General features: G+C 40.4%; 1 protein-coding gene across 1 annotated transcript in view; it reads right to left on the reverse strand.

Moving 5' to 3' along the window:
• Positions 1 to 22,478, reverse strand: part of KALRN (kalirin, RhoGEF kinase) — a 368,140-nt gene that overhangs the window by 222,048 nt on the left and 123,614 nt on the right. The window contains exon 11 of the mRNA XM_009327171.1: positions 3,638 to 3,829. Coding sequence (XP_009325446.1) covers positions 3,638 to 3,829 — 192 coding nt within the window. The remainder of the gene's footprint in view (positions 1 to 3,637; positions 3,830 to 22,478) is intronic.

Genomic DNA, 22,478 nt, shown 5'->3' on the forward strand with positions numbered 1-22,478 from the left:
GAAAATATTGACTATAAACTAAGAGAGCATAATGAATACTGTAGGACAGTGGGACACACATCTCTCTTATAGGCATGGCAATAGGACAACTACATTACTCATGAGTTATGACACTAATGATCACTTAGGGGACTGCTCTAAATTTGTGCCTCTAAAATGTTTTTACTGCACCAGAAAGTCATCATTTCAGCCTATTGCATGTATCCTTTGGTAAGGCCACTTAAAAAAAAAAAATCAAAATTATTGTTATGCTTAATTGGCAGTCTTTTCCATATTCCTTCAACTGTATAAGTCAGTGTTCAGCAAAAGGAATCCTCTTATAACACTTTCACATGAAATGAGTAGCTATTCAAGTCTACTGTAGTATAAAAAGCCACTCTCAACTTTGCTCATGGGATATCTGGATTTAAATGACTCCCTAATTCAACACTATACATTGCCCTGAAGAAATTCTAGCAAGGCAGATTACAAAAGGAAATATTTCTTTGACAAGATTACTTTTTAAAAATGGGAGCTGTTAAAATTTTCTCGTGCTGGGAATCTGAGTAGTCACACATGGAGATGAAGAGGTGGACAGAGTACAGGAGAGGCAGTGAGAAGTTCACAATCAATGTGCTCATCCACGCCTGGGAATTACCACATCAGAAATACAATTCATCTGTGCTAGGAAGACTGTCAGAAGCGACATGTTCATTGCAGGAAGATATTTAGAATATTTCCATAAAAACCATGTCAGTAAGACCGATTCTTTCTACTTAATTCTCCCTTTCACCAGTTCTGTCTCAGTAGATTAATATATCAAGAAATAATGAGAATTTGGGAAACTTGGATGAAAAATACATCTAGGCCATAGCTTCCTGCATTATTGCCAGGAAAACATGAAGGGAACTGTTTATTCATTTCCAAGGACATAAGAGAAACGGTTGTTAATAGTTCAAGAAATGTAGTTTTGAGAACTACAAAGGGTGAAATTAATAATGATGGTTATTATCAACTAACTAATAATGCCTTCTAGAATAATGCAAAATATGTCAGGTGTTAAACACGTTAACATGCCAGCCAAACTACTTTCTCCTCACCCCAAGACACTCCCAGGTGATGGGTTTGGATGGGCATAGTACAGTCCAGCATCAGGCACAGCATGGCAGGTAGGAGGGGCAAGATTAAATCGGGGAGGCATGTGTTAGCACTGTAACTGGAATGCCTCCTGGTAAAACAGCAGCAATGAATCTCAGATTTCCCTGTATTTTACTGCTGCAGCAAAAGGATTTTTTGCCTTGAAATTTGCTAGAATTTAAATCTGACTCCGAACTCTTTAACTCAACTAAAACTGCTACTGACTCAAAAGGAATTTTGCTTGATAAATCCTGACTTTAAAATTGGAATCTAATGTTATCTTTGTTGTTTGGGACTGAAATCCCAGCAAATACAGTGATCTTATTTTTAAGCAGTTTCATAAACTGAGCATGGATGGTGCAGATCTGACCTGGGCAAGTGGCTAGAGCAAGAACCTGCATTTGGTCCAGCGCAGCTCTGTAGGCTGGGAGGTCTCACTGGGGCTGAGCACGCTTCCCAGTCAGAGCCCAGGGAGGAACCAAGTGAGATCAGTTGGTATGAAACAGAGAAAGGACGTGATACTATCATAGGCATGGTGGCAAAGGAAGGACATTTGTATTTCTTCATTTTTGAGGAATCTAGCTATCTGTTTTATATTCAGATTGAAGAATGACACACAAAGAAATTCAGTGAACCTGCAGAAAACCAGAGTGTTTGGCCCTCACAGGGCCGGGGGTAACACAGGGGTAAGGAAGTGAAAACTTTCTCTTGCAGAGCTGCTGTGCACCCTCCAACATTGGGGCACTGCTGGAGACTGTAGTAACTTTAGCAGCCTCTTTGCACCCATCCCAACCCAATGGCTGTCATTCATTCTGATGCATATGGATTCCTGGGTCCACCCTGACTTTGCTGATGTCCCAGTTTTATGCTACAGCTCCCTCGTCTGTCCCTCGGGGGAGAGAGAGGCACCCAGAGCCTGTCCACTCTGAATCTCCCTAAAACTGACAGCAAGTGCTTACTGAGCTTTCCAAAAAGGCATCACAGCACCAATCTATCCCACAGGTAAATGTCAATGAGGCAGAGGTTTAGGGTTTACTCTCAATATCTAGTAAACAGCATTGATGCTGTCACAAAAGACTGGGGTTTTTAATAGTTTTTTTAAAATGTGCATTTTTATACATCTGCATTTCTATACACCAAAACAAGGCTCATTAAGAACAGGTGAGTGGAGCAGGCAAATTCCCTTCTTGTTGAAGAAGGGAAGAAGTGAGTATAGTGCATTGCAATCCAAAACCCTTCATACAGGGAAGCTCCAGGTCCCAAACCCAAATTAGGCTACACAGTACCAGTAATCATCAGAAGAAATTTAGATGATAGAAAACATACTATACTGATAACTTCCTGGAGTCATGCCTATCTTTGTGTTACTAGTCACCACCTGCATAGGTGAAGCGAGGTTAATCACAGTAGGAAACTGTTATGAAATAATTTTGACTGAGGAAATAACCAATTAAGTTTCCCCTGTGGCAAACAAGCATAGTTGCAAGCGTTTGAGCTACTCTGGAAACAATAGTACTATTCACAAGCTTAAAGTAACTAGATTTTAGTACGCTGCAGAAGCAGGATGTAAGAGAAAAACCTTAATGTATCAACAGCTATAAAGGACACACTGTAACTCCAACTATCTTCCATATATATATATATGAACATACGCATACATCTTCTATTTAAGGAGGGTCCCCAACACGCTGAAGCCTGCTATACACAACTTGTTTGTAACGTGTAAATCAACAAACGCAGGCAAAGCTTTCAGCTTCTAAGAGCATCTTTCTGATCAAGTGTGCTTTTGCAAACAGATGCTGCAGAGCATGAAAACAACTATTCTGACTAATTCCACCCCTCTCAGCAGAAACCCTATCTTTAAAAGTCACTCATCACTGAATGGCCTTTGGTCTGCAGAAAAATGTGAAGTATGCTTTAATTACATCCCCAGTGGCCTCCCATTTGATGTCCTGTCCACTGTATCTCTGGCGAGACAGCCTTATCTCTGGCTATTTTTCAATTACACTAAACAGCATTTATTCAGGTCCTCACTGATTCACTGTATCAGTATGTGACTATTTGCTCTTTAACTGTAATTTTGAAAAGTGAAGTCTGCCTCATTAAACAATGTAAGATTTCCAGTAACACTTAATAATAATGGCTACATTAATTAACATTACATTCAAATGGAACCCCTCTGAGGATACATATCATACTGCTAGCATGTTTATACCTAATGTGTTAACATCAACTCATGTTCTTACAAGAGAATTCTTGCTTTATAACAATACATTCTAGTTGTGAATTAAGCACTGCTTGATATGTTAGATATGCTGTCCTCATATTTTAGTGTACTATATCATTCATATGTTTCATTCACATTTTGCTTCCTCTTTACAACAGCTAGTCACATGCATCAAATGAACTGGATATCAGCCCTGCGCGGTGAAGGTACCTTTTCTGTGTCATCTGAGTTTTCAGAGTCAGCCTCTTGCAGCACTCCGCAATACACAGAAAAATTCCCTCATGCACATCTTACCTCTTTGGTGTGGGTATGGAAGGAGACTGACATGTCCAAGAGAAGTTTCCTCTGTTCCACCCTCCGGACAAAGTCCTGAATCCGTACTTCCAGATGCCGGGCTGCTTTATAGATCTCTTCAGGGTCACATTCCCCAGTCTGAGCCAACTGCTCTGCAGCCTCCAAAAGCTTGTCTGCATTGGTGTACGTATTCTACCAGCAAACAAAGCAAGAAATGGAGTATGAGTAATACAACTGTGGCAAGTAAACCCCTGAAACAGGCTGTTTATACTTTCAAAGGCATGAAAGCAAGTGATTACCAGAGTTTTAAAACAATCATAATAATTCCTACTGGCACTGCCATTTATGAAAGAAGAATGTATAAAGCCACACAGACTGACCCCTGAGTACACATGAAATAATTTCTTATTTGAAACACACCACCCCAGCCCAATCCTGCCAGGCACAGCAACAGGACTGTGCACTTGTTTATTTCCAAGTCCCCTGGAATTTCTCAAAGATAATGTAATGAAGCAAGTAGGACCAACCACCTCAGCAGCCTACGGTGCCTCACATGACACTCAACTACAAGCTTGTTGCAAAGGCCTCCCAACGGCTTTCACATTACAGCATGTAATCACGTTAGTCTCAACCTCAAGAAACATTTGCCTTTCACTGGCTTTTGTGAGATAACTTGAGTAGACCATGTCTTCAAGTTCCTTCTACGTTTTTTCCTCTCATCTACTGTTGTGCGTCATATTTCTAGATGGAGTAAGTCTATGTGATTAGCTTGCAGCTGCCAATATATAATGCTCAGATTGCTTTGGAGGGGTATAATTTGCAGTCTGTCCAAGGTACGTACGTGCCCTCCATTACATAAGAATTTGAACACTTCACCATCCTGAATAGATTTAACCCATAGCCACGGTCTTTGCGATATGAGATTTATTACCCCTACTTTACAGAGAGGGAACTGAAGAATGCAGAAGCTAACCGATGTACCCAAGACATGCCAGACTGGAGCATGAGGAACAGAGGTGAATTCCATGAAACTTATCTCAGCTTCCAAACTACCTGCCCATCCTTTCTCTCCCTCTTTCATGTTTCTGGAAAACACCACTGAATTAATACACCAGAGAGTCTGATAAATAACAGCAGAAATGGAAAGGGAGTGCAGTCATCTTCTCCATAGCCATAGAGCTATGGTTTAGTCAGCTATGTTTAGCTAACTAAACATAGCCAGCCCTTGTTGTCATAGAAAAGCTTTCTTCACTCAAGTTGAGGCCAATAGCTCTGTGGCATCTAACACTTAACAAAAATAAGGAGAGACAAAGATATCAGCTTAAGGGTTGTTTCCAGTACTGGGTGAGATCTTCAGAAATGCTCAGCGTTGGCCTAAGACTGCTCCCACTGGGAATTTTAACCTCCCCATCAATAGAGACAGAATTGTAGCACTTCCCTTTTCAAAATTCTAGTGAGAATCCTCCTCAGTTTAAAAATGCATTAACTTTATACATATACACAAAATATCTTTGAACACTGTGGACACACATGTGCTTCTGAGCATCGAAGGAACACTGTCGAACATAAAAGCCATGAATCAAGTCATGTTGTTATTACTTAGATAATATCCTACTGCAGTAAATAGTTGTTGCTGGAGAAAATATTCAATATAGAGATGGAACACTGGCCTCCAAGTGTTTAATGGGGGAAAATATTTCCAGTTACAAAAAGCAGAAAGAAAACAGCTCATTTTCCCAATTTCTGAGGACTGACTATAAATACACAGTATTTGCATTTCTTCTTTTGGACTGTGAAGAATGTATTCTAGACAGTTTTGTTACCAATAGTAAATTTTTATTCCCTCACTTTCAGGCCACTGCTATAATGGTTAGGTTGTTAACAGTGGCAAAATGTTATGTTTTAATAATCATTTTTTGGAAACCTCTTTAGCTGAGAATCTCTAAAAAATGTTCCATTTAATATGATCTGAATTAGGGTCCAGTTTCACTTAGCAGCATCCTTTCTGAATTATTCTCTTCCAATAATATTTGGAGCAAATGCCAAAGTCTACTCCATTCTAGGGTTTTTCACACATTACCACTACAACAGCTCAAACACCAGTCCAACTCCCTGGGGAGAAGGCTGTCTCCTGCTTTTAATATTTAGTATACTTTTAAACGTGTTCACTCTCTGTTTATGGCACAGATTTGAGAGACAAACATCTTTGCTGAAATACAGTATGAATACAGCTTTGCTACATTTGTCCCTAACACACTTATGTTCATCTCTGCTGAAAACCATTACAAGGTTACCGGCTCCAACATGTGATGTACCTAATTACATCTAGGTGATGTGAGTTCACCAATATAATGATCAGATATAAATACACTGCATGGTGAAAAGGGTGTAGGCTGAGCCCTGGGGAAAAAAAAAGAGTGCAGTTTGGACTCAACAGAGGCTCTGGCCACACTGCACAGACAGTAAAGGATGCAGCGGTCCTGCAGCAGTCCCTTTGTATTGCACAAGGTTCTCCAAAGGCAAAGGGGATTTTCTGCAAGGAAGCTGGCTGGATGTAGGAGGCGGCACATGCAGCGCTCCCCCTGGGCTGTGCCAGGCACTGTCAGCATAGAGTGATGCTTCCCTGAAGCATTCATACCTAATGTTGGACATGTTTGCTTAAGAGTGTCATACACAAGAAGCCTTAACACAGCACATCTTAAGTATGGTGAAATTTTTGTTCACGTCTTTTTCTATCTTCGTCCACTGAGTTCCCAGCTAAGTGTCTGGGTTTTAAAAACAGGTGCAGTTTATGATAGGAAGAACACTAATGACTTTTATCCCTGTCATTCTAGAAGGAAGGCCTGGTGCTGAGAGATTTCCAGCTCACTGTTGCAGATTTAAGAGGTTTAGATACATTTCAGATAAGCAACCACATTTGGGAGTTAACCACACTTGCCTTGAACTTTAGAGTTTGACGTATTCATGAAAGGGTTGTCATCTACTGTCAGATGAGATATAAACACAGCACAGGCCAAATAAGCTAGAGGTTACTTATTTGGTGAGGGCCTGCTCTACTTTTGTTCTGTTTATTTGCTTCAAGTGCACATAAATCTTATCAGAAGTTGTTATGCATATCAAATATTTTCATGTACATCTATTTCTCTACAAGTGCTGAACTAAACCTATGTTGAACCTGAGAGCTTCATCCTTGTTAGTACTGTAATGCTGCACTGCTTGCCTGCTTTGTACATTTTCGTCCTGAGCTCACTCTCTTGTTCAGAAGCTCTTCAGAGTACAGACCCTTATTTCATTTGTTTGAAGCACTTTGTACTTTTTTGGTGTGACATAACCCTGAATCAGGCAGGGTGGGAATCCAAGAGAGAATTAAGTCTCATGATGAAGAAAAGCATATAATGCCTCCTTGTCCTGCTACCCCCAGCCAGAAGAGGCGACCTCAGATTCCCAGCCCTTGTGAGATCTGGAAGGAACTACCAGGAGCACAGGATCTACGTACATCTCCAAACTGGCATCAAGATTCAAAACTTTGGAAGAAGGTAAGAGCTAATGCAACCGCAGAAGGAAATTTTTGCTACTAGAAGGACAATTATGGCTGTCCCCTTTTCTGCAAACCGCAGGCCCATGGAAGGTTTTCTGTGGCATCCTGAGGAAGGTGACACCAAAAATGGCTAATCCTTCCAGAGGGAAGATCCCATGAAGAATCTCTCTTCTACATCTGTGGAAATTAGTTCCTGTCAAACAATAATAGCACAAGTTCCACAGAAAAATGATCTGAGTTATAAAATGATATGCTCTCTGAAACTTTAGGGGTGTGTGGTATTTTTTCCTAACATTGCATTAACCCCTGAGAGAACTGTCATGTGTAAACCCTTGAAATTCTCAGTGATCTACGAACTGGCACTACATAGTTCTGCACCGTTTCAAGCACAAAACCAACTTGCACCTCAAATATCTTAATAATCTTTCTATACTAATCTTTGCATAATCACCTATTTCAATCATGCAATCTGCAGTCACAAGAAAATGAAACTGCACCCTTCAGGTTTTAGAATGGAAATGGCTGTAATATATGTTTTTGGAATTAATTTTAGACAGAACCAGGCAGCTTTCATATCTCTTCTGTTTCTTGTAAATAACAAAAAAGAAACAATTATGGAAAAGAAATAGACTAACAAAACCTATACAACAATCCCTACCACAATTTGGAAGTGGAGGTGATTGTTATCTTATCCCATGGCAATATTTACTAACAGGATTCCCATAACTTTGGTTCATTAATTGTTAACAGGTTGATATTCTGTAGCAAGTTGAAAAAAATGATTTATTAAAAAGCTGATGTGAAATTTGCCTGTTACATTTATCACACTTCCCTTTGCATTTCAGACCAGCAAGCACCAAAATGTCAGGATCCATTTCTACCTCTGACCCAGGTAGCAGATCTCGGCTGAGATTCCACCCTGTCTCCAGGTTAATGCATATGAAGCCATCGCTGCACTGGAAATGCACTAACCAAACACAGCTCCTTCAGCAAATTGCCTAAGATATTTCCTTAAAGTTGAAACAAACAGTATTTTGACCATAATCTTTGTGCCAAAGAAGTGTTTCATCAACTGTTCTCTCCAAATCTTCTTAACCCAGAGTAAGTGTTGCACTGATTATCAACAGAGAGCATTGGCTGCATGCAGTTTGTGCTCAGCCTCATCTGTTACACAGAAAATAGCATTGCAGTGCTCAGTACAAACCAACCAAAGGGCCCCAATTCTGGTTTGAAAGTAATTGGCATTTTTTTTCCTAATTAAAAGTAAATAACTAAATGAAAAAATACTGAATAAAGCATCAGTTAATTCTTGGACCAATATAAGGTTAGAGGCAGCAGAACAGAAATATTTTGCCTTTCTTATTTATGGCATGTATTGCAAGCTAAAGTAGTCTAATATCTTAGTCACTTAGAAACAAATTAGAATGGAATGGAATAGAATAGTTCAGTTGGAAGGGACCTACAATGACCATTTAGTCCCAACTGCCTGACCACTTCAGGGCTGACCGAAAGTTAAAGCATGTTGTTAAGGGCATTGTCCAAGTGCTTCTTAAACACTGACAGGCTTGGGGCACCGACGACCTCTCTAGGAAGCCTGTTCCAGTGTTTGACCACCCTCTCGGTAAAGAAATGCTTCCTAATGTCCAGTCTAAACCTCCCCTGGCGCAGCTCTGAACCATTCCCATGAGTCCTGTCACTGGATATAAGGGACAGGAGAGCTCAGCACTCCATGTCCCCTCCTCAGGAAGCTGTAGAGAGTGATGAGGTCGCCCCTCAGCATCCTCTTCTCCAAACTAGACAAACCCAGAGTTCTCAGCCACTCCTCACAGGACATTCCTTCCAGCTCTCTCACCAGCTTTATTGCCCTCCTCTGGATGCATTCAAGTATCTTAACATCCTTTTAAAATTAAAAAAAAAATAAAAATAAAAAAGAAATGTACCAATCATATGTATTTGTGCTTTTCACTGACCCCTCCCCGCATTTTTAAGCCACCAATGTAGTGCAGCATTTTGGTTTCGACCCAAGTGCATTTTCAGAAAACGATTCCATGTAGTTTTCCCTCTACTCCTAGCAACTACACTTGTAACTACTTTATTACTGCATGTTTCTAGGCAGATTTCATTGAAAATAGCTATGTCTAATGGTAGTCCAGGGCAGAGTTCGTGGCCCAAATCTGGGCAATTTTTTTCCAGAACAATCTCTCCTTGCACAGTATTTTACAGCTGTTTATTATATTTGAGAAGTTTTCATGGTAACTGTCTCCAAGATCTCCAATGTGTTGTGAACCATGCTGATCAGCCAGAGAAAGATGTTTAGTTGTATACATCAGGAGAAACATGAGGTAGAGGAACAGGGCAGGTGATCAGATACACTACCACATTAAACACAGACGACATACCCTGGACACTGCACTTCGTACGTAGATGTTTAGATATGCTGAAGGGGAACAAGGCAGCACTGGTTTGCCTTATTCTGTGTTAATCAGGTTCTGGGCCTGTGAAAGGCAGTTCCAGGCAAAGGTTCCTCATATTGATTCAGAGAGCTTTGTCACCTAGGTTTTACCATATAAAAGGCACAGAAGAGACGGCATGTCTAGAGGCCAGTAAGTACTGACTAGAGAGACAACTTAGATGACTAGTTTAGATCTGATCTTCTTGACTAAAGACAGTGATGTGAATCCCATCTGATGCCTGCAGGCTGAAGCTTAGGAGACTTATTAGGTTTTCTCTGATGTGGTATCTCCTTTACGTTCTTTAGAGTCGTGACTCGACTCTTCAACACCAAAGATGAAATTGCAGTATTATTACTCCTGCTGTGAAGATGGGATGTCGAGACAAAGTTCAAAGCCTGATCCGTCTCTCACTGAAAACAGTAAAAAGGATCTTACTGACTTCAGTGAGAACTGGGTCAGCCTCCTAGCCATTTACTCAAGATCGCAGGAGGAGACAAAAAATGGCAAAGGGCTAAAAATAGAACTCCGGAGGCCTTGTACCCCTGTTCTGTGCATAGACAGCGGGTAGCACTCCTCCCTGCAGAAGCTACAGCATGATTCACATTCACAAATTTATAATTATGGTGCTGATTCTGCATTTCTTCTCAATCCTTATAAACTATTGTTATCCTTAATTATGAAGTCCAGTTACTGCTATCAGATTCTTTGCTCAAGCCATTTAGTTAAAATTAGCTCCAGTTTTTTGTTTAGGTTAAGTGATCTCACAGTCAGGCTTTTGGGGAGAATTATATCTTTAGTAATTTGATATTCTAAAGCTAAAATGAGTGACCACAATGAAGTGTTTCTTTGATAAATAAATCTGGGGTTTAAGGAAGCATCCATCTTTGTCAAAATTCCTCCTCCCTTAAGAAGGGCAAAGGCTAAGTGCATATGATGATCTAATGCAAGATGTGATTTTATTCAGTTTGAATTTCACATAATCAAATAAAGACCTGTATTCTTACTTGTGCTCTATTGCTCATTCAAAACAGAGTTACCAGGAATTACAGTTACAGAAGTTAAAGGCAGAACATCTCTCTGAGGTCATGCAGCCACTTGCTCTATCAGTACAGGATCGTTCCCTACTGTACACTAGAACGGAAACTTCTTCAGACCTTCTTAAAAAATATCCATGTTAATGAAGTTTCCATCACCTTCTTTTGCAGACTGTTCTTCCCTTAGATATGGCAATTAATCTTAAGTTTTTCTTGTCACAATTTTGCCCCTGTTCTCCTTGCACTGTCCTTGAAGTTTGAGCTCTGCAAATACTACAGCCTGTTATATTCATCTTTTGATGGACACGTAAGAACACGCCTACCTTTAAATGAATGAATCACATCTGTTTAAGTAGTTTAACAAATGAGGGTCTCGGGTAAGTTCGTGAGTGCAAGCACGTGTGAGTGTGTGTCCAAGTATCAACCACCTGACAATTTCAACAACATTACCACTATTCTCAGAACTGCATCTATTTGCGAATGCAGTCTAGGAACCAGAGTGCCTGGAATATCTCCTATGCACACCAGCAATGCCTAGAAAACCTCTCTCCCAGCTCCTGGAAAAGTTATCTTTGCAGCTGGTACATGGGGTTGAAAGGTCCTTACGCCTCTCATCTCCCATTGTGGGACTATGGCTCATTCACAATGTTTTAAATGATTTTTCTTCGGACGTTTTCTGGCTAAGCATCTGTATTTACTGATCCATTGTTACTTCTTTCCTCACCAACATTTGAAGCTTAGCTCAGTTCAGGAACATCCACAGATTTGGGGAATGTGAAGTTTGCTCCCATTTCAGACAGCTAAGAGGCCAGATATAATACCATGCTGGTACTAATTACTATTTTACACCTCCAGTAATTCCATGATTTCAGTAGATTATTTAAGCATAAGGGATTTTTCAGCACGAATGAGAAATAAAGAGTTCCCAGGAATGATGAGGTGGATATCACACAGCATCCTCACTAACCATCACCAAGAACCAGATGTTTTTCCATGTATCGTTATCTTTTATTTATGATTTTTCCTCAGGGTTCACATACAAATTGAGCTGAATTTATTATTTGAATCTAAAAGAATGACACTTACACATTACGTCAAATGCTGAAACCCCAGATAAAGTGTTTAAAAGCTACCTTAGACCTTCAAACTAATAAATAAGCAAGATTAGAATTAACAGCCGGAAATACATTAGCTAAAAGAATTCTTCTTTGTGCTATTTCATACTGAGTGCTTAGATTAAAAAAAATGTTGCCTATATTTTATCACATCAACTGTTCATCTCAATCAGAAGTGCAGTCATGCATCAAGTAGAGAATACTCTTATTACCACAATCACACTAATTAACTCCAGTGTGATCACAACCATTATCCAATTAAATGCCAGTGAAACATATAGTGAAATAATGTTTTAAATGCCATCTAATATCACACATCATATCCAATATTAGTAAGTATGCAAAGACACATAGATGCAACGTGTGTGCACAAAGAACAAGATAACTTCTTAGCTCAGTGTGGTCCGCTTAACCATCACTGAATTTTTCTATCATTACTGAAAAGTACCATCTGTTCAAGAACTTTACTTTGAATGCCTCCAAAGCTATTTTCTTCTTCTAAATCAGAATGCTCAAAAGCATGTTTGGCAAAGATCTAGACTTTTCAAACCTCTGCTTAGATTTTTTTTTTTTTTTTAATGTTGCAAGATTCATTTTTGGTTTTGTTGCAAGGGGGAAGATAAGGGATTTCATTCTTTTTGTAGGCAGAAAGACTACACCCACCAAAGGCTTCACCTGGAGCCTGGCAAACTTCCTCTTTCCTCCCTATTTTATTTTAATTAGTATATATGTGCAAACTCCTCTATTAAACCACTAAGCGCTTGCTTTATATGAGATAAGTAAATAGTCCTACTCTTTCCAGGGAAGCCATCCGCACACTTCTTGTTATAAGGAGGGCATACCATTGCAGGATTACATTGGAGTCTAATACACACCTTTGAAGAAGGTACAGTTTAAACTACCAGAAATACATGCACGTTTACGTTTTGTGAGATGGGATTTAAGAAGTTTTGATCTACAAAACTCCACGTAGGAGCTGGAGCAACACCCCTTTGGCACAAGAATTAAGTTCTAATGCCACAAAACCATCTTTGGCATCTTTCCTGAGGCAAGAGAGATTGCCAGCTGAGACAGCAGTGTTGCCCCAGGAAGGCTCATCCACTCGGTCTAACACACGAACAACTCCGTTTACAAACTAAAGAACCATCAGAGGAAACAATTTTCAGAGACTGCATTGAAAAATCTTGAGAGTTTTAACTGAGGGGGTCTCACAGCCCTTCAAAGCCAGCAGTTATACCTCACTTTGGCACCTTAAGGCACCCTAAATAGAAAGAGTAGCTACTTAATATGGACGTTCATTTTGTGCTTATAGGGGAAGGACTAGGAAATATGATGATAGGGTTATGCAGGTAAAGATCAATTAATACTCTTCGGAATATTATTTTTCTGTCACCCTACTGCTCTTCCGGGAGAAGCATACCTAAACAGCATATTAAAATGAGATGATTAAATACTCCCGCTGGTGTTAAATATTTTCAATATTTTATGGACTCTACAAAGATGTACAAGAATTAGGGAAGATATCTGAAATTGATGATTATTGGCCCAGTTTTATCCTAGCATTTGATTCTTGATAATATCCATAAAAAGAGCTTGATCCCTTCTCTTTGAGAACATCCTTGCACAGTAACAGGCACGTGGAAGTGAGCAACAGCAAGGACAGCAGAACAATGAAGACAACATAAGTGGCTGAGATGCCATTATACAGTAGTTCAGGTATCAGACATGAAACCAAACTGGTTTTAAAGCCAAAAAATAATATCATCTGATATTGGTTAATGTTATGCAGCACGGTGAGTGTACCAGTAAAACAGTATTATCACTGCACAATGACTTGATAATTGGGTGATTAGCAGAGTGTGTGAATGAGAACTGCTCAAGTTCTCAAGTAAGGTAACTGAGCCTTTAAAACTCAGCAAAGGTGAGGAAATGAGGAAAACTTCCCCCCCACCCCCCCTAGAAAGGACAAGGAAGCACAAGAAGGCAAACTGTCAGGAGTGAAATGCAGCATTTTGAAAGCTTCTTAAATGATAAATACCATCAACAAGCCCAGACAGTTCACAGCAAAGCCCCACAACTTCTATGATAGGGGGAAAAGGGAAGGCGAGTGGAGAAAAAAAAGAAACGTGTGGCAGCTCAGAGGTGAGCAGCAATGTAGGAGTGCAGAGTATTGTTTTCTGTCCCAAAGGCTCAGCTCACATCTTTTCCGAGCCCTGCAGACATGAATACAACCATGACAGCTTTATCAAGTCCTGCTGGTCTCCTAAACTGAAATAACTTCAGGCATTCTGAGTTTAATATCATGCTCACAGTTTGGAGATTTCAAAGACACAGCAACGACAGTATTAAAAGGCTTTAGACCATCAGCAGCACTGGGAAAAGTTAGTACCAAATACAACTAGCAGCACTGCTGCCTTGAAAACAGAAACAGAAATAAACCTATGAGGATGTGAATTCTGTAAACTGCCTGGCTTTGTTTCTAGCATCTAGGTTTTTATGAAACCTGCTTTAAATAAGACAACAAAGCATTTCCTCTCCCTGTTTCCCCCACAGCCACTGCCCTGACTCAGCTGTACCTTTATTTCCATTAATGTAGAGACGGGTTATAACATCTTTCCTGAAGCACATTTTGAGCCACATGGGACTGTTTATAGAATGAGGTAATGTTTAACAGAAGAAAATTCAGCAAAACTTTGTCCCGAATTCTCCAAAGCTTTTGGCTTAAGAATTCCTATATAGGCAAATATAGAAACTAGGCAGTCTGAAGCACAACACAGTAATGCATATACATCACATAACAATCATACTTTCTTTCTGTCTGGTAATATGTGACAGTAATATTACTATATGCAATACAGGCTGCTGCAAAAAGGTAAGTCTACCACAAATGCATCATAGGACCTCAAGATTTGCAGTGAACTCTTTTTTGTCACAAGTTAAAGGCCACCTCTGACAAGCAAACTGATGTTTGACAGATAAAATGCGGAGGAAGATATGCCACAGCCTTTTAGCAGGGTCAGTGCACTGCTGCTGCCCTAGGAAGGATACAGAGATTTAATGAAATTTTTGCTGCTGCTCCTTTGAAATACAGACTACCTCCCTGACACACTGCATTGCATCAGCTCCCATGCGCCAACCCAGGTGGGAGTGATGCAGGAAATGGGCATCGTGTCTTGCGGTGCAACAGAGCTAGTGCCATGTGCTAGCATTGTCTATATTCCCTCTAGACTCAGAGGGAAGCAGGGAGTCCCTTGGTGTTCTCCTGGATCCCTTCTATTTGCCCAGGTAAGTTTAACTTGTAGCAAAGATTCACTTAAAAATTGGTCTTTCCATCCAGAGTAAACCTCACACTTCAGTACGCTGCCTGCTGGAGACAAAACACGTGATGAGAATAAAACACCAACGCCTCTGTTTTGTTGACAATTTGGATATTTCCATTCGGCAGAAGGAGGTTTCTCAACATACCCTGTGAACAGGAATGGTAACACACCACCTGTCCACCACTCAGGTAACCTCCATCCCCATCCCTCTACTCCCTGCACCTCAGATAATTTGACGGCAAATGCCCCTCTGCTATCTAGAAGAATAAAGCAGCCTCCCCAGCTTCAATTAAAGTTGAAATAACTTTTTACTTCATCTCCTTGTTCCAGCTCAGCGACCTTAGGAGCAGGTCAGCAAGATGGTCCCTTTGGATTCAGAATCTCTTCACTGTCAACATTAATTCAGCTCTCTGTCATGGTTTACACATCAGAATTTGTTTCAAATGAGTAGAAACCATTCGCTGTATCTTATTAGATTTATAAACCAATTTTTCACCACTGTTATTTCCCTGACGTGTGAACTGTCTGTACAGCTTACCCATCAAATTAGTTCTTCAGAGGTGCCACCAAAGCAAAATGGACTAAGGGCTTAGTCTTCCCTAAAACTTAAAAAGATTAAAGTCTTCTGTAACAGCTAGTGAGATGTACTGCATATTTATAATGAGGAAAAATAAAAGGGGTTTTCACTATCCTGGAAGTCATAAACCATTTTATTTATTTATTTTACACCAGACTTATTCATACACTTTAGAAAAGTTCCAGACAGGAATTAACATTTTTCATGTTGGTCAGAAAGCATTCATATGGGGCACATTTTAAAAGTGTGTTCTACTGTGTGAAATTCAATTCAGGTTATACATAATCACAACAAAGATTTAGAAAGATAACTTTTTTTTTTATTTCTGGCTCTTATTAGGCGGCCACACATTATCTGAGATAAATATATCTTAATGATGACTTACAATGAGAGATCTGGTACAGAACAGTATTCCCACCAGAAATCTTCATGCTATAAAACGTACTGATTTTTGGCATGTAGTAGATCTCCAAGAATATTGCAGGCATATGAGATACTGCCTCTATAGTCAACATCTGCCAAATTTTTTACTATTAAAAAAATCCTGAGAGCTTTCTAGTGTATTTTTTATTTAATGTTGCCAAATCCTTCCCTCACCCTATCCAATCCCCGTTCCTCCAAAAATGCCCAAATCAGGCCCCCAAAGGATAAGACTGGACATAATATGAGACAAAAACAAAGATCAGAGAAATTCTCTTTGAGTTGTCTCTTGATCTCTCTCTGCCTGATATCCTGGAGTCCCAGTTTTGTGCCAAACCCCAAGCAGTAGGATCTGAGCACCTGCCCCCACCCCGGAGGCATGCCCAGCAGGTCCAAGCAGCAATTCACACTCCCCTCACCATTCTCATCCCAAAATAATCTCCTTATTTTTGTGTCCCTATCCTAGCACACAAATCCGATTCTGCTCTGTGCTCTGAAGTATCTTTTTTTCTGTCCCACATTTACATGCGACTATAAGGAAACTAAATTTACAACAGTTAAATGACCTAGTGACCCAATTACCAATCCCAACGGGGAGCACACACTCTGGCGAGTTGACCGATATTTCAGCGTGGCTGCACAGCTCTAGCTGTGCTGTGAGGCTGCTTCTCTCCCATTTGGTTTTCAATGCATGACAGAGGAGCAGAGCGGGAATGGAGCCCATCACTCGGTGTGCACTGAGGAACTGTGCTTTGGCACAGAAACTATTAATCTTTTGGGAAAGGGCCTGGCACTCGGAGGGACAGCTTGCCGCCCCATGAAACGTGTCAGCAACGGTTACTTTTTACAAAGGAGGAATGCTGTGAATGCATTCCTGGCAGGGCAGTATTTGCTTGAGCCACTTCTGTGGTGGGAACAAACACCTACCCCTGATTTTAAAAAGGATTCAGCTAAGTCCATTTTGAGCCTAAAGCAAACCTCAGAAGACAACAGAAAGTAACACTGAAATTGTACTAGACCTCTCTCCCCCGCTGTGGAGCACTGCAGGTTTCAAAGTCCTTCCTGCACTCAGCTTTGATGTGTGGGCATTGACAAATCCTAGTTCTGGTTGTCAATATAAATCCTGGCCACAGGCAAAACAACCAGGAGCCAGTCGCCAAAAACTAGGGCTCTCAGCCATCTCTCCTCTCCGTGCAGAAACACCCTTCATTTCACCGAACACTCAATGCATTCACTTCAGCTCTCAGGTTGACTCGTTTAACGTGACAGCTGCACTTTCCATTCCCTGATATTAATGAGTCACAAACGCCCTTTTACACTGTGCACTTTTGCATTGAGCCCTAATGTTACTCTGGGGGAGGCAAAAGCAGGCTCTGCTTTCCGTTTGCTGCATGGCTGTGGATCTCACTAATGTCATGACGCGTTACCTACACTGTGCAGAAAAAACAACCCTTACGCATTGAACAAAACACTCTAATAATAATGAGGGTTGCATGTTAATAGGACACGGTGTCATTGTTTTGGAGCACATACTGGTTTCTACTGTATTAGCTGCATACTAACATAGGCAACCATGCTAGACAAACACACGTGCACATACTCACTGACAGTTCAGTAACACCACCTGCCTCAGTCCTTGACTTCTTGCAAATTCTGCAATTTCTTTCTCCCAAAACAAGCTTCATTTTAAGTGTAGTGACATGAGAAGGCTGATTCTGCTTGCTTTTCTTATGTCAACCTCAGAATTCCTCTCCTTAGCTCAGCAGAGGCAGTACAGGGAGAGGAACCTGCACTTTTGCATGTGGTAGTGCTCTGAACCAGACACTAAACAAAGATGCCTAAATGCCTCAAACAATATGCTATTTCCATAGTGACACAAACCAGTGCTTTCTTGGGGCTTGGTTATGCAAAACCAGACCTCACAGACCACAGTTATGAAGGGCAATATTAATGGCTGGATTACACGCACTGAATCAACAAGTGAATTATTTATACACCATTAGGATTTTTATCCCTGTTCACACCCATGTAATTCCAAAAGACCTCTATAAATCCACAGATGTTGCCCTATTTCTATACAAGAGAAACTGAGATCTGAACTATCCCAGGGAAATAAATTTTAAAAACAAGTTTATATGCAATAAAATGTTGGTTGAATAATTTCTATTTGTATATAATCAGCATAGAACATTTTCAATAGTCTCATAATGCAAATGTAGTTTTTAGAAAATTCAAACACCTGATGTGGCAATAAGACGACATCCTTCATGTGGACAATAGAAAAGAGGTAGCTTTCTTTGCAGTGTAGATACAGCCAAGCAGCTTCTCTGCAATGTAGATACAGCCACTAAACTGGATTCTCCACTCTTCAGAACAAGTTAATTATAAGCAATTCCTCTGAAACTAGAAGTGTGATTTTGTTCTAAATCTTGTTCAGCAGAGTGATCAGTCAGACCCAGCTAGTCTATTCCCAGAGCACTTGCACAACAATAACGAATACCTAAAACCTGTCCTTTAAAATTATCGTGCTCTGTTACTGAATACAAATCTCTTTGATATTGGCTCAATCTACATGAAACTTCCTTTACCAAATGTCTGCAAAGTAGCATATTTGTGATTTGCAGCAACACCATAATACAGTTGCCATGGCTAATGTAAAGACACCACTGGCTGGCCGGGCAAAGCAGCACAGCCACAGGCAGCTCCTTCTACTGCCCTATGACAAAATCAGAAAGTAAAAACGCTGATCAGATTCACAGTGTCACCTTTCTCCCCATGAGCCCTGCCTCTATAAATAGCTACAAGAAATTGAACTGAAGAGTACTAGTCCACCATCATTACAAATGAGATTTGGACATTGCTGCAATTAATCTTCCTGAATCAATAGGTACAGCTTGATAACCCACTGACCTGCCAATAAGAAGAGCACAAAGAATGATCAGAGGGGATCAAGAGCCTTTAGATGACAATGGTTTTCACCAACATACACAGGTCAGTCAAAACAGCAGTGGTTCATTAAGAGTATACATTTCACAGAAATTGTCAATGGTAAAAATCTTTTGTTTCAGCTGTACGTTTATTCAGTTGAGACATCAGTACCATATTGAATATATTTTTAGTATGCATGTTATGTAACACATCAGTGTTACAATTTTCCAAAGTTCTCGTTAAGAAATTTATGGCCTTGGAAAAACAAATTCCAGGATTTTTCTTCTTTAGGAAATTTTGGCTTTCTTTTCTGATTCAAAGTGAAATGAATTCAAAAAACTCAGAATTCCCTGCACAATAGAAATTCCATATTCCAGAACCTCTAGGATTAAAAATATGTATTTCTTAAATAGCTTCATTGTTCTCCCAGTCTGCCATGGGAACAGCATTTTGCATTTATAGGCAAATTAAAGGAACATATTTTAAAGACACAAAAATAAACCTACCCAAATAAACCAGCAATAGGAAGCTAGCTCCTGGCAATTGTCAAAAATGTATTGTGTTGCCAAGCCTTAAGATTTTATAGGGAGTATTTAGATTGTGAATCATGCTGCAGGCGGTTTAATGAAAAGATCCAGCTGTCATGCGATTTTGGAAGAGAAGAAATAGGAAAGAAAATCACCTCTAGCTTGAGGAGAAATACACTGAAATGCAAACTCAGAGACATGGCGTAATAGACACAGCTCTTCAAGTGACTGCCCCAAAGATTTCTGTGCCGTTATAGGGCCTCTCTAAAAACAGGTTCCCCATTACCACTACATCGTGGAGTACCAACGGCCACCAAACTTTCAGATTAGCCAAGACGCTCTTTCAGCAACCCCTGAAGCCCAAGTCTCCATGGGCACGTCTAGATAATGCAATGGAGCATGGTACTGATATCCACAGCGTACTCTGAAGAGTATCACACTTCCTCAGGGAAAACGTCTTATATGACCTGCTTCTGACTTAGGTCTGGCAGTCGAGTCCCCATAGCATTGCATCTAACACCGCTATACTGCTCGGCCCTTCCCAGCCTTTCTGGTTCTTGGCTCAGGCTGTGCAGAACAGTTTCAGTAACTCTGCGCTTGCAATGTGGATATGTCCTGAGTCACCCCGAAGCTGATAAGACTTCATGCAAAGAGTTATACTATTGCTTCCATGATAAACTATCTGGCTCTTCAGCTATGCTGCTAGAAGTTTTTAGATCCAGAAGTCCCAAGATAACCTTCACAGACAACCCATATATAGGCAGTTTCATTTTTCTCTGCTGCCTGTGACTGCCAGATGCAGCCTGCTGCCAGCCAGGAGAAGAAACCAAGAGCTCTGGAGCCCAGACTTCCTGCACCACGGTACAAAGGCCTGTGTCATCTGCTGCCAGTGACCTCTTTGTGTAGAAGTGAATACATTCACTTAAATGAAGTGAAGAGTAAACTGCAGATTATAGCTTCAGAATTTGCTAATCACCATGCAAAGGATGAAGATAAGAGTAGGGCTGATTTTTTGTTGCCTGTCTTATGTTTTTGTTATTTTTACAAAGGTTTGCCATTATTGAAACCACGGTTGTTATTGCTAACTTCAAGCATAGTTCTTACCAGGTTTAATTGTCTGCTTTCTCCCTGTCTTGGCCTAGTATTTCATGCTATGAAATACTCCCCAACCCAAAGGGAGAAATCCAGTATACCCGGTGAGCTATTCCTTTCAACAACCAGGTAGGTCACAAAATTTAAAAAAAGTAATAATAATAATTAAAAAAAAAAAAAAATCACCCTAGGACAACGCTCCCTAAGTGCTCATTATCAACACGGGCTCCTAGTTTATGCCTAGCTGTTTTACATCAGTACTGAACGTCATGCCAAACTTCAGAACAATGACATCCAACAGAGCTGGAATTTGTATGGGAAAGCACTAGGTTTTTATCCTGAAGGCCAAACAAGTAGCTGTTTGCAGTTCAGCTTTGGCCTGACTATTTCATTACCTCGCTTAGTTTTAAAGCGGTTCAAGTAAAACTATGTGGGACAGAGAGATCACAGAATACCGTTTTTACCTGCAGGACTTCTTACTGAATCCATTGGATATTTCACGTGACAAACAGTATAATCATATTTTTCAACATATTTACACTTAAAAATCTCCAAGAGCTTTTTAAAAAATCTGAACTGACAGCATCTTAGGAACAGTACAATGGAGGAAGGGAATACTCTAGACAGGAACACTGGAGCACAAATTGCTTCTCAAATGAAGCATATCACCTGATCTTTGATTTCTAGTGGAGGATACAGGCCCTTGGCTTTCAAGATCTCCTCCGAAAGCCTTCCCTTGCAGGAAATACATTTACCTCCCTGAGAAGAATAAAAGGAAGAGATGAATCTTAAAAGAACTATACATATACACGTGAGGTTAACTTTGATGGTTGAAAGCCAGTTGAGATGTTTAATCATCATCTTCCAAAAGTTCTCTTGGAGGAAAGCAAGCATAGATACCCAAGAACAGGAAAGCTGAATAGCTTCCCAAATGGCACACTGCAAAGCTCAGCATTTTTGCTCGCATTTTGTCTGGCTCTCCTTCTTTGTAATAATTCAAGAATAGTCCATGCATTGCATGTATACCTTGGCAAAATGGAGTCTGTAACTTTCAAAGTCAGGAATATGGGATCCAGCTATGTACCTAAATCAAAACTGCACTGGATATACAGACAAGCCCCATGAACTTCAGTGGCCACAGCTCAGCCTCCAGTCTACTTTCTTACTGTGTTTGATAATGAGGAACAACTCCACACATTTTGAACCAAGGCTGTTCAGAACATGTGCTTTGTTGCATGCTGGAGTTGTGATATGTTACTTTTATAAACATCAGTGCCTTTGGATTACTGTGAAAAACAGACCAACTATTGCATGCAACATGCACAGAGGTACTGAATACAAAACTTAGTCGTATCCGTGAGCATACTGTGGCCCAAGAGCCTTGAAAGCAGCTCCACAGATCTGAAAGCAGTTTTTCCCATAAACACAGATGACAAGCATCACCTTGCACTAAAGCATTGACAACCCAATTGACTGCCCGGCTTCACATTTTAAAAAAAAAAAAAAAAGGAAGGTTGTTTTTCTGGGTGACCTTGAACAACGCGGGTTTTGGCAGGGGTGGGAGAACACCAAGGGGACAGCGTGTGAGCCAGCTTCCACTTCTGCTTCATTTCACTTCGAGACAATGTTTGGTTAGTTTGGATTAGAAACATCAGCTCTGTTTACCATTAGCGGAGGTAAAGGCTTTTACAATGCATTGCGAGTGCCACCTGCAGGTTGAAATACGTACTGGTGGGCGTTCGCATCCCAAAACCGCAGATAAACCTGCCCCATAGGAAATCTTAACAGCACATCTGATGGAAAAGCTCATAAATGGAGAAAGACTACAGAAATGCTT

This window comes from Pygoscelis adeliae, unplaced genomic scaffold, assembly GCF_000699105.1.
Source record: "Pygoscelis adeliae isolate BGI_AS28 unplaced genomic scaffold, ASM69910v1 Scaffold227, whole genome shotgun sequence".
In the NCBI taxonomy this organism is placed as follows: domain Eukaryota; kingdom Metazoa; phylum Chordata; class Aves; order Sphenisciformes; family Spheniscidae; genus Pygoscelis; species Pygoscelis adeliae.